Source organism: Zeus faber (assembly GCF_960531495.2).
Source record: "Zeus faber genome assembly, chromosome: 20".
Lineage (NCBI taxonomy): Eukaryota > Metazoa > Chordata > Actinopteri > Zeiformes > Zeidae > Zeus > Zeus faber.
Window position 1 is genome coordinate 14,528,789 of NC_137207.1, and position 13,894 is coordinate 14,542,682.

Consider the following 13,894-nt stretch of genomic DNA (forward strand, 5'->3'; position numbering starts at 1 on the left):
TTCCAGGTAACTATAATGTAATTACTGTGTTTCTTAACAGCAGGACGCTTCAAACTAGATAAGTATGCACAGGGCTAACACAAGCTTATAACATGTGATCCACAAACATCTGATAAAACAATATATTTATCATCTAAACTTCTAAAATAATGTAACTAACCCTTCAATATGTAAATATAGACCTTAATGAACTGAAATACTTACAGACATTGTGTGTTTCAAGCAATAACAACATGTACAATGTTGTAGAACAAGAAGGATGGTGGCGGAGAACCTTCTGATGGCACACAACATGCACTGCTTAGGAAGAATGAACTTCCTGTTACACTGATCTCTGTCGCAATGTAGCTTGAATGTTATTCTCCCTTGTAAGTCGCTTTGGATAAAAGCGTCTGCTAAATGACTAAATGTAAATGTAAATGTTCCTGATCTTCAAAATAAAAGTCGCAACCGGAACAATGACTAATGAGAGTCCGGAACAATATATGTACCATGTATGCGATACAATTTCTCAACAAAGTAGGCTTAACTCCACATGATATTAGACGGTACATGTTCTTATACTGCACCTCGCAATTAACCAACCAATCAATTAATCCGCCAATCACTTGTCACCATTTGTGAGAGGTTGATTTGAGGTGTTGACGTCTATCCATAGAAAACCTATGGAACATAGAAAATAAATGGAACAGTGACTTTCCATAGGAATCTACATATTGTGCAGTTCATGATAAATATTACCGCAAAATCCATCATGATAATTCTGCCATTATCTATACGTGAGAAACATATTTGTCGACTTGGAAGGAAAGAACGATTTAGCCTTCCATCTGTACCTGTTACACGGAACAGTTTGCGGTACCTACTTAGGGGTCCCTCCCCCTTCATTTTTTCCGAACGGATTAGAATAATTGAAATGGAATTTGCCGTGGCATTTGAAATGCCGCGCTCATTAGTGTCTCGTATACTGGGGGGGGGGGGGGGGACACTTTTGGGGCCTGGGAAAATGATTCGAAACGGGGAGAAGCAGGCAGAGACAGAGGAGATGGAGTGGGGAGAAAAGGGAAAAGAGCAAGAGAGTGAGAGAGAGAGAGAGCGAGAGAGAGAGAGGGAAAGGGATTTGTTGTTTCTGTCCACAGCGAAAACTTCCAACCAGGCATGAACGTCATCGTTCAGTGTGTACGTGCATGCACAATTGCACGTGCTACTGTATATATGCATATTTGTCTTTGAGGCCAGGGCAGATGCCTGTGTAGCTTTTGGTGTGCGTATAGTGCAGATGTGCACTGAAATTAAGACGGCTGTCCTTGTAAAAGTGTGTCTTATATTGTGTGCGTGTGTGTGTGTGTGTGTGTGTGTGTGTGTGTGTGTGTGCGTGATGGAAAACAAGGCATCTTCCCCAGACTCTCGAGACGTGAGGCAGAATTTAAGCAAGACTTGCAATATTAGGCAACGTGATAGAACAACTCGAAAAATACCACAAACAGACCCAACATTCTCGCTTTCCTACCCAATTAGACCCATTAGGAATATTAAGAACAAAGACCACTGAACTTCTAGATTGTTATAAATGGTCATTTTAACACCAACCTTTGTGTTTCTTCCATATGAGGTTTTATTTACTTCCATATGACTTTCTCTTCTCGGTGTGAGGCCTGAAGCTTTTGTAGTGTATTTGGACCTTCTGATATAGCACTTTAAATAAACTCTGACTAAAACTAACTTTACCTTTTCCCACACCTTAACATATACGGTACACTACACTAATACTGGGTAGGGCCTCCCATTGCTCTCAAAACAGCCTCAGTTCTTCTTGGCATGGATTCCACAAGATGTTGGAATCATTCCTTTGAGATTCTGGTCCATGTTGACATGATTGCATCACACAATTCCTGCAGATTTGTCAGCTGCACGTTCATGCTCACATCCCAAAGGTCGCGTGCCAGTTTTGGTGAGCCTGCGCCCACTGCAGCCTCGGCTTTCTGTTCCTGGCTGACAGAAGTGGAACCCGACGTGGTCTTCCGCTGTGGTTCTCTGAGCCCTCTCATCAACAAGGCGTTTCTGTGCGCAGAAATGCCGCTCACTGGATGTTTTTTTTTTTTTTTTTTTTGCCCCATTCTGAGGAAACACTAGAGACTTTTGTGCGTGAAAATTCCAGGAGATCAGCTGTTTTACAGAAATACACAAACCAGCCCGTCTGGCACCAACAATCATGCCACGGTCTAAAACACTGGATGACTTTTTTTCCTTTTCATTCTGATGGTTGATGTGAACATTCACTGAAGCTGCTGACCCGTAGCCGCATGATTTTATGCATTATGCATTTATGCACTGCTGCCACACGATTGGCCGATTAGATAATTGCATGAATAAGTAGCTGTACAGGTCTTCATCATAAGTGCTCGGTGAGTGTAGGTTCACCATTTTACAACCCAGGCCTTATTAAAATGTTGGTTCCCATAATTTCTAACTGTTAATAGCACAAGCTGGCTTTACCGACGCATTACTTACTATTGAGAAATTGACCACTGCAGTCCAATGGTGCAAACGTTAAAAAAGTCATTTTCTTTTCATAAATGGTAAGTTATAAATGATGGGAACCAACATTTTAATGAGGCCTGAGTTGAAAAAATAGCAAACTCTCATGTAAACAAAAAAATGATCCTTACCTTAGAGACCAAGTTTAAGGTAAGTAAGGTATACTTACCTTAAACTTGGTCTTGCTTATGCGATTTAACTTCAAATTAACCCCAACTCTATCTAAAAACCAATTTGGCACATACATTACTCATTATCTGTCTACCACTCTCGTTCTCTTTCTACCCTTCTCACAATTTTTAGTTTTTCATACCATGAATCATGTCATCTTATTCAGAACGTTAGATCCAAAAATGCTTATCCAACCAGTTTAAGATGGTTGACAAGGTTGCCCTTAGCCTCTCTGACTGGCTCTTCTTTTCCCGTTGAAATATTAACTTTTCTCTTTCCTTGGGTGACTGGGTCATGCTAAACTGGCGAGCGCATTCAAGCCAGCGAGGTAAGCCAAGGTGAGACAAAGCGAAAGCTATCTTTAAATGTCATGTTTTCGAATGTTTTTAAAGCTCTTCTATGTATATGTGTACTGTATATGCTGTATGTATGCATATGGGTGTGTGTGTCCACGCTGGTGTAAATACATATATACTGTCCATTAATTTAGTTATTTTTGTATGACCTGCTGACAATTTTGTATCTTCTGAAAAGCCCAATACACAAAACAGTGGGCAAACCAGGGAGGATGCAAAGTGATGAAAACCAGTCTTGTCCATTTCGCATTTTCATCACTTGGCTGATGATATGCCTTTAAACGAAGCAACACAGCTATTTTGTTGGAACTTAATGCATTTGTAAGTTAAGATAAGGCTATATATTATTACTCCCTGGTGCCCACCCCCCGACCTTGTTGAGCTGGAAAGCAATTACCGAGCGGCTAATAACAGCCGGGTCCCACTCTGTCTATAAATGACTGTCCATTGACATGCAGCCTGCGCACTGGAAAAAGCTGAGAGTGCCGATATGTCATTCTGCTGGGCAATACAAACATGTCAAAAATTGAAATGAGGGAGTCTCAACGCCGACACAGGAAAGAGAAGCAGAGGGTAGAAACAGAAAGTGGCCAAAGCCTTGTGGGGTCCGCGGAACTGTGGAAGACTCCTTAAAAAATGATAAAGGGTGGGACACAGCAAGTGCTGACTAATCTTCATGAATTATGGAGAACAAAAGGAAGAGCACAGCGCCCTTTGAAATGTCTCCTTTACAGGAAAAAAAAAAGCACTCTTTCATTCAAACACTCATGACGATTCGACCGTAATGGCTGTGCTAAGATGCCTTTAATAAACTGTCAGCACCCATTGATCTGTTTGCTCGTCTGACTATAGAGCCGACTCTTATACAGTAGGGTTGGTGTGTGTGTGTGTGTGTGTAGGGGGGGTTACCAGAATGGGCCATGCCTTCCAACTGGAACATGTGGTTTGTAACATGATAGTGAGAAATGAAGGAGAGGGAGTGAGAGCAGGAGAGGAGAGGTGGAGAGGAGAGCAAAGGCGGTGATGAAGGGAGTTGAAGAGAAGAGGAAAACGACAAACCCAACCAGAGAGAAAGCAGATAAGAGATGAGGGAGAGGAGAAGGATGGGACGTGGGTGAACGAGAGCAACAGAAGGAGGGATGGATGGAGATGAGAGATGAGGATTGAACACCCAGAGGGTTGGGGGGGGGGCACAAGGAGAGAGGGAGCGAGGGAAGGGGACAACGGAGGGCGGTTAGACGTTAGACGGCAAGAAAGAGGGATAATAAAACCAAAGCGAGCGGCGGAGGAGGGAGTGAAAGAGGAAGAACTAATGGCGGGGTGTTTGAAATGACGGGAAGAGGAGATGGGAAAAAGAGGGGGATGGAAGGAGAGAGGAAGAGGGCGGAATGCAATGCAAACAGCAGGAGGACAGTGGCTGGAACGAGGAAAAACGGAGGAGTGGGGAGCAGATGGGAGACGGGAGAGTGGAGAGATGGGGTGACGATACAGTGTGTGGAAGAAATGGATGGCGGTGGGAGGGTGGGGAGGAGTGGAGGAGAGGAAGAGAGAGGAGTGGAGGGTTTAGAAAACGATAACGGCACAGAGGAATAAACAGCCGTATGATGTAATCACTGTGGCCCCCCCCCGCCCTCCTCAGTTCAACGCGTTAAATCATAGCTGTTGTCCTGTGCTGTGCAGTTATTTGCCCTCTGGAGTGAAATACTGAAGTGAAGCCCACCGCCAGTCGGGAGAATACGGTTGTCTTTGCACGTTTGAGTAACAGGTAATATGGTATATTTATGTACAACATATTAAGTATACTTTGACCTGGAATTGCCTTCTGGAGACATCGACCCGTTGAGTTTGGAACTAGACTAAATGAATAACTAATAATCTCTGTACCAAATCAATGTAATAGCCTCTGTCTTTTCCCTTGTCCGCTTGTTGTTTGTTTATTATTATTATTATGATTATTTTTTCTATATTTAAAATATAGTTACGTTTATTTCGCTTTTATTTTTTGTTAGAGAGGGTGGTTGAGGGGGGTTGTTGACGCTGTTGTGTGTATATGTATGCATTGAAAGAACCCATAAAAAACACCAATTATTTAAAATATTTAGAAAATAAACAATAAAAAATGATAATAACTTTTAGAAATAATATACATTTGAATAATAATATTGTAACAATATGGCACTCAATCCTACTGACAATGACAGTTGTGATACTGTGACGGTGTCCATGATGGTGAATTCGTGCTTGATGTCACACACACACGCACGCACACACGCACACGCACACGCACACACACACACACACACACACACACACACACACACACACACACACACACACACACACACACACACACACACACACACACGCTCACCTGCACAGTAAACAGGGATGGCGGTTGGGGGAGAGACAGCAATGTAACAGAATCTGCCTCATATTGGATGACCAGTTGGAAATGACCTGCCGATAATGGAAATAATTGCAGGAATTATCCATCTGTTCCCTTCCCTTCTGTTCTGCCTCTGTTTTAAGGCTTGTGTTATAATAAACCTAAATGTCTACCATCATATGTGTTTATTCACATGTCTTTGTGTGTATGCATTGTTATAATATATTTTATGTCTGTCTGCATGTAAGTGGGTCTGAATCTCAAATAAAATTCCGACTGATGCTCTGACTGCTCTAGCTGGTTGTAGGTAGAAAAGTGTCCTGTGTTACGAAGCTTCTTATAGTTGAGCAAATATTAACTTTTGGTCATTCTGAAGCCTGGCTGGAAATTCCCTGCATATCCTAACATGGGGTGAATGTTCACAAGACTGGGCTGTGTTTGTGTGTGGTTTTGCATGTGTGTGTGTGTGTGTGTGTGTGTGTGTGTGTGTGTGTGTTGATGTTATGATTTGCACAGCATGGAAGTCATCCGGGACACGGGCACACCCACACACACACACACACACACACACACACACACACACACACACACACACACACATATACGCATACACAATCACACACAACATGGGGAAGGGCATCAAATCTCCTCTACTAAAAATTCCGTGATTCCCTCACCACACATCCAGGTACATAAAAAAATAACTCATCTCCCAAACCATATGGTAATTGCTGTTATTTCCGGACTGAGGGGTGTTAATCATACCTGTCAACCCTCCCGGTTTTCCCGGGATTCTCCCGTATTTTACCCTTCTCACCCACTGTCCTCCCGCTTAAATATGTTCCTGTAAATCTCCCATATTTAATACAATCAATCAATCCTCGTGAGCCATGACAAAAACGGGAGATACACGGCTTTCAAACTAAAGTGTAATATACACTACTAATATACAATACCAATATACACCAAATACCAAACAAAATACCAAAAACATACTAAAAGTTATGAGGTGTGTTCATCAGTGTTGTCAGTATGTCAGCAGGTGGATAAGTGGAGGGTGTTAACCTATAATGTCAAACCTAAACTAGTAACACGGCCGAAGCCAACCAACCAAAAACACGGTGCCTCAGGAATGGAGAGAGAGAGCGAGAGAGAGAGAGAGAGAGAGAGAGAGAGCGAGAGAGAGAGAGCGCCCTGCGGACTGGGACAGCCACGTCTTAAATAGGGAGACTGGCCAGGCGCTCCCAGTTGCACCAGGGGACACACGCAGCAGGCCCTGCTAAAAGCAGGAAGGCCGTCACATAGATATGTCTTTATTTCCTCTGTCTCCTAATTGAATGAAACAAAAAAAAAGCCCCGTGCATAACGGGTAGACTTCCTCAGTCACCCCACCCCCCACCCCCTCTCCCGCCCACCCCAGCAATGAAAGATGAGAACATACATGAACATTTAGTCAATAAATGTCCTCGTCGCATTAATATTTTACCATTAATGCGCTGACGTTTACAGAGAGAGAGAGAGAGAGAGAGAGAGCGAGCGCGAGAGAGAGAGAGAGAGAGAGAGAGTATAACTGAATTCCCCACATTGCCTCAGCCTCAGTGCGGTCTCCTCCTCCTCCTCTCCTCTCCTCCTTCTTCTCGTGGCCGGCTGTGAGGCTGTGTACCAAACAGGACCTACCGGGGGAGAATCAGTTAGAAAAACCTTTTGAGGCGTCTTTAACTTTGAAGTTCTGGGACATTCGAGGCTTTTACAGATTTTACAAGTCCCTCTCCTGTCCTTTCTTTGCTTCCCTTTGCACCCGGGTTGATTGTGATATTCAAAGGGATGTGATTTTTAAGCTTTATTTATTTTTGTGGCATATTGGAACACTCCAGTTTATTTATTTGTTACTATTATAATTATTTTTTTTTTCTTGTTGACACTCTAAAACGTATTAGTGAGATGAGTCTGGAGGAGGACTTGTCCAAGCTACTTCTGATGAAGGACGAGCGCATCCGGGACATGGAGCGGCGGCTCGCTGAGCGGGAGCGCGAGCTGCACGACCTCCGGCGGAAGTTGCACAAGTGCCAGTCGGTGCTGCCGCACGCGCAGGCCATGGTGGCCGGGCCGCGGACCAGGCGCGCGCAGGGCATATCCGCCGAGCCCGTGCAGGTGTACCGCAGCAACGAGGCGGCGCTCCGGAAGTACTCCAAGACTGACAGGTAACGGACAGGCGACAGGCGGCAGGCCACAGGCGGCAGGCCGCAGGCGGGCGAATGGGGTGGAAGCCCCTAAAAAGATTGAATCCCGTCTCTGCATGTTCTCTCATTCTTCTCTCCCTTGCATGTGTTTGAGTGAGTTCTGCCGGGGGTTTCCCGGTGCCCCCGCTCCATAAATCAGTTATTCTCCATCTTGTTTTTAATATTAAGTACCCTCGGTTCGATCAGATGTACTTTCATGCAACCCAATCTGAGAAACTTTTTTTGATTGTTTATATTTAGTCCTAACTGCTATACCTGTATAATATAGTTATAAATAAAACAGTGAAACTGTCATCAAAACAGTCATCATTGTACATTTTCTATTGGCGCTGATGTCTTGTAAATGAAATAATGGTGAAGTTTCACCATAAATAGGTTTGCCGGGGACCGCTTGGAACCTCTCGAAGGACCCCCGGGCGGGGGTGAACCTTAAAGTCGAGGGAGTGTATTATGTTTTAAAATTCAATTCTTTATTCGATTCTGCACAATGCAATTTTGAAGGGGAAATGCAGGTACGACTTGAAGTGCGTACTCTGGGGAAAGAAGGCAGGAATGAATAATGTAAGCATGTCTGCCTACTTATTCATATGTAATAAGAGGGAGGGAGGAAGTGATGATGACAGAGAGACATCCACAGACAGCTGGTGAGAGGGACAGTGTGACTAAGTAAGACGGCCGCTCACACGCATGCGTTCTGGGTCGCGAAATCTACATATCTGCCTGTATTCGGTCACCATGGCGATTGGGTGCGAGAGGTGGCTGTGATGGCCGCTGCTGAGACACGAATATGTCACGAATAAAGCATGTTATAATCTTTGCCAGGGGAGAATCCGAGGTGCTGCATGGCGTTGACAGGTATTTTAAGTTGTTGGGAGATGTCAAATACTCAACTTTTAACCTGAAAATGCGGCTTTTAGAGATCTGGCTTTCAAAATAAGAGCCCTGGTCTGCAAACCCGTGTTTTGGAAACAATGCGGGTGGACAGCAGACATGACATGGATGTAAATATATATAGAGATGTGTTTTTGCAAAATTCCTGTTTAAAGCCAATACTTAAGTGGTCATGCATAAAATGTAGTCCAACGATACAGCAGAATGTAGATGCGTTGCCGATTTGGCGACCTGGCGTCGTGCCGCCTGCCAGAGCTTGATCCATGCCGGTGGATGTTGGTGTAGAGGTTTCGAGGTGTGATATGAGTAGGAAGAACCGCCAGACACATGCCACGGACACCGCCTCTCAGTGTCAACAGGAGATACTGTACACGCACACTCTGTTTTGTGAAAATGCAATGTTGAAGAAGTTATATATGCCGTAACACTCTTCACTGATATTACTATATATGCAGTATATATATATATATATACAAACACAGACACACACACACGCATATACTCTATATATAAAATAACATTATTGTATCTAAGAGTTGTGTGCTGTTTACCTTGCTTTCTTACTTTGCTTGTTGAATAGATAGACAGATAGATAGACAGATAGATAGATAGATAGATAGATAGATAGATAGATAGATAGATAGATAGATAGATAGATAGATAGATAGATAGATAGATAGATAGATAGAAAGATAGATAGATAGATAGATAGATAGATAGATAGATAGATAGATAGATAGATAGATAGATAGATAGATAGATAGATAGACAGATAGATAGATAGATAGATAGATAGATAGATAGACAGATAGATAGATAGATAGATAGATAGATAGATAGATAGATAGATAGATAGATAGATAGACAGATAGATAGATAGATAGATAGATAGATAGATAGATAGACAGATAGATAGATAGATAGATAGATAGATAGATAGATAGATAGATAGATAGATAGATAGATAGATAGATAGATAGATAGACAGACAGATAGATAGATAGATAGATAGATAGATAGATAGACAGATAGATAGATAGACAGATAGATAGATAGATAGATAGATAGATAGATAGATAGATAGATAGATAGATAGATAGATAGATAGATAGATAGATAGACAGATAGATAGATAGATAGATAGATAGATAGATAGATAGATAGACAGATAGATAGATAGATAGATAGATAGATAGATAGATAGATAGATAGATAGATAGATAGATAGACAGATAGATAGATAGATAGATAGATAGATAGATAGACAGATAGATAGATAGACAGATAGATAGACAGATAGATAGACAGATAGATAGACAGATAGATAGATAGATAGATAGATAGACAGATAGTGAAGCAGAAAGATTAAGTTAAGATAGAAACGCTGATGTACTATAAGCCTGACATTAAATAGAAGCTCTAAACAGTAAACAATATATTGGAAATATGCCTATAAACCAAACATCTAAGTGTCTGTAATAATCAAGAGTAACATGGACATTATATCAGTATCACATCCAGCCCTCGTCCTGGCTTCATTTTTCATTTCACCTCAGTGTATGTCATTTATCATTGCACAGTGGCAGCTTGAGTGTTCGACAAAGTTAAAGAGGGTAAGAATGTGTTTGTGTGTGTGTGTGTGTTTGTGTGTGTGTGTGTGTGTGTTTTTGTGTGTGTTGTATGGGGGGGGTTCTATGTTTGTTACTGTGAGCCTTTTGTCCGTGGAATAAAGACTGATAACAGCCTTTGCTTTGCTCAAGTGTCTGTCGAAGAGCCTGTTGATTAGGGGAGAGCTTAAATACAACACGAAACACACACACACATGTGCGTGCGCGCAGACACACACACACAAACACACACACACACATACACACACACACACACACACACATATCAAGTCACGCGTAGGTAGGCACTGGCAGACACCTAAAGCCTGAAACACACAGACAGTAAGTTGATTAGAACAAAGGCTTCCGTGACGCACCACCTCGCTCCGTCTCTCACTGCCTCCTTTTTCCCCACTGTCTCTAGTGTCACACACACACACACACACACACACACACACACACACACACACACACACACACACACATACACACACACACACACACACACACACACATTGTCGCTCACATTACCATCCACACTCCCAAATCCAGCCTTCTTCTTTCACTTTGATCTCCGTTCTGCTTCAGCGCTGTAATACCTCTCAGGAGCGCGCACACGCACGCACACACACACACACATTATTAAGCACATACATGCACAGACACTTATTCAGTCTTCAAACAACATTTTAAATATATTGTTTTGAGCGGTCGACACATGAATACACATTGATGTGCGAGCACCATTCATTTGTTTGTATCGATGAATCCAACACCGACGCTGACTGTGAGGGAGTGTGTGACTGTGAGAATGGGCGTGTGTGCATTTGTGTTCTTGTGTGTCCATGTGTTAATGTGTGCACGTGTTCATGGATTTGGGCACGGCTTCTAGTTCAAGAGAACGAGCGTGTGCTGTAACGTAGTTGGAGCTCAGGTGAGAGTGAATTGTCCAGGCCTGACAAAACAAAATCTTTTTACAATATTTTTGACACAGTGATTGAGCCAAAAACCCTCACCCCAGCCCTCACCCCGAATGCTCTATTTGTTAAACGTATATCTTGGAGGCTTTCTCGACCCCGGACCTTCATTTGTCAATGTTAAATTGAGGAAAACTCAACAAAAATAAAGGTTATACAATTTTTTTACTCAATTTTTTAAAAGTTGATCCGTGGACTTATTTCTTTCAGTGCGGTTCACGGCCAAATCGCCAGCCTCACTATATGCAGGTCACTGATTGAGAGGTTCTTTATCTTCGGTAGCTTCCTGCGGTCCCTTTTTCCTCAAGCTCCGAAAAATACCGTGTAACGTGTCGCGTCCGGACCCAAAAAAACGCCCTCGGCTCTGCAATCAGTCAGTCATCTACGACGTAGGTGAACACCAGGGGCGCGGAGCGGGGACGGGCAAACACGACGCCGTCGAGTGCCGCTCCGAAAAATGGAAAATCACGTGACTGCCCGGATGTGTATATTTTTCCATCCGATTGAAAAAGCATATTCTAGTGTGTCGCAATCCCATACAAGTCGTCAACGCTTAAATCCTCCCGCTCACATCTCCTGCCGATGTGCGCGGCCGTGAAGGGATGCACGGTTCCGCAACAAAAGTGCTCGAGACACAAAGGTGTGTTCAGTGTGGAGCTGGACAGCCAGGTCACACGGAATCTCATGTGCATGGTTGTCGAGCAAATGTTGAGCGGACCTGATCTCGAAAGTTCCTGGTTCGTTGTTCCCGAATGTCGGGATAATGCACGAGAAATCCGGTTCACCCTTGACAATCGCCGCTGAGTTCAAATCCATGAAATCTGTAAAATTGTGGTCAAAAACCCTTCAAAATAGGAAATGTCACTGTTGATGACTTTGAGAGCTCAAACTTGGACTACGTTCACTGATATGCTTCTTAAAAAAAAGCAGTATTTGATCCACGCTTCAGATTTGTAAGCGCTGTCGTATGACAACTTATAGTTTTTGTTTCTTCTGTTGCTTGCAACAAAAAAATATTTCTTACAACATTTATGCGATTGCAAGAAAGAATGGCTCAACCAATGTAAAAAAAAAAAGTTGACTTAGTACCTGGATGTTTTTCTACATATAACATGGCTATTTTTTATGACTGCATTTTGCTTAGAAAACGTATACGCGATTTGTTAAAAAATGTGGCCTATTTACAACTAAATGGGGTGTTATATACAGTATCAACAGCAGGATCATGAGTGTGATATACTTGTATTACAGCATTTCTAGTAGCCAGGCTTATTATTAAATAATGGTCATTTGAGAAAAATAGTTCCCTTAGGGTTCGATTCGCTAACAAGAGAATGACTGACACTGTTTGCAGGCTAAATTTATACCTTATTATCCAGTAAAAAGTTGCTCTTGTACTGTGTGTCCCCATTCAAAGAACCTTTCTGGTCCAATCAAATTGACTTGACTGGAAATAACTGTTGTATAAGTTCCATTAACTGAGGATGCAAGGCTTTATTCCGGGTTTTAATGGCCCAAAAATACCTGTTAATGTAGTCATTTATGTTTCTGAAATAGATACAGCATAAATATGGAATTATCTCATATAGAATACATTTTTTTTCCTGTTTTTTTTTTTCTGCTCAACGCTGCTTATGTCTCCTCAAAAAGTTAATTTGCTTATTTTTTTGCTTAGTTTAATCTGCTCTGTTCCCCTCTGGACATTCTGGGGATTTCTTCTGTGGTTGAGATCTGAGGTGGTGTTTGAATTATTCAACGATTAAATAACTCAGACAAAGCACAGAGGATGGAAAAAAGGCAGACGAGTTGAGCAGATTTCAAACCCTTCAAAGAAAAGAAAGCCCAGAGGAGTGCTCCATTTGACTTTTAAATGTTTGGATTGCGGCTCAGGGCCGGCTACATGCCCCCGACACAATAGCGCAATTAAAATCCCCTGCAACAGTGTGTTCCCTCCCGAGAAGAGATGATTAAAATATGTAATTTTCTCAGGTCTGTTACATGTGTAGGGAATAAAGTCAAAAGCAGGTTTGAATCTAGCTCTGTTATTTCTACGGGAAGTTTTTTAAAGACCTGTTCAGTTGCGTAACCCTTCTCTTTGCAACATTCTAGCTCTATCCAAAGCATTGTTCATTACGGGAACGCGTATCAAAAACAATTTGCTTCTTTGTAAATGCCTTTATAGTACAGGAGCCGTCTGTAAGTATACTCAATTTGTTATTGTCTATATTCTCATTTTACACACACATATATATATATTTTTTAAATATATATATAGTCCATAACTTTTTTTTTTATTTCTCATGTCACATTTTCCAAATAAATCAAGGACACAATTTTTGTCCACACATAGGCTATATATTTAGTATAATATATATTTTATAGCATGGATAGATATAGAATAGAATAAAATAGAATAATAAAAATTATATATATATATATATATATATATATAAAAGTTAACACTTAAAAATTCTTGTTTCCTGGTTTATCATCTCTTGTAAATAGCGTGTGACGCTGCAAAGCGGCCAGAAGATGGCGCCACATGATCTCAACAGGACTTCAGTGCGGGGACGCGGAGGAATGAATAGAGCGACCAGACCGCATGGCCCGTCTGGATTTATTCCTATTCCTGGATTTATTCGCTCCCTGTGGGAATTGACAGAGGGTGGAAGGATTCAAATGAAAACTCCAGAGTCTAGAGCGCAGAGTGGGGCGGACCTATTTGTCT

At 42.0% G+C, this 13,894-nt stretch overlaps 1 protein-coding gene across 1 annotated transcript in view; it reads left to right on the plus strand.

Moving 5' to 3' along the window:
- Positions 1–7,392: 7,392 nt before the first annotated feature.
- prkg1 (protein kinase cGMP-dependent 1) overlaps positions 7,393–13,894 on the plus strand; it is a gene marked incomplete at its 5' end in the record, with an annotated part of 210,663 nt that continues 204,161 nt past the window's right edge. Inside the window, one exon of the mRNA XM_080020933.1 lies at positions 7,393–7,652. Coding sequence (XP_079877059.1) covers positions 7,393–7,652 — 260 coding nt within the window. The remainder of the gene's footprint in view (positions 7,653–13,894) is intronic.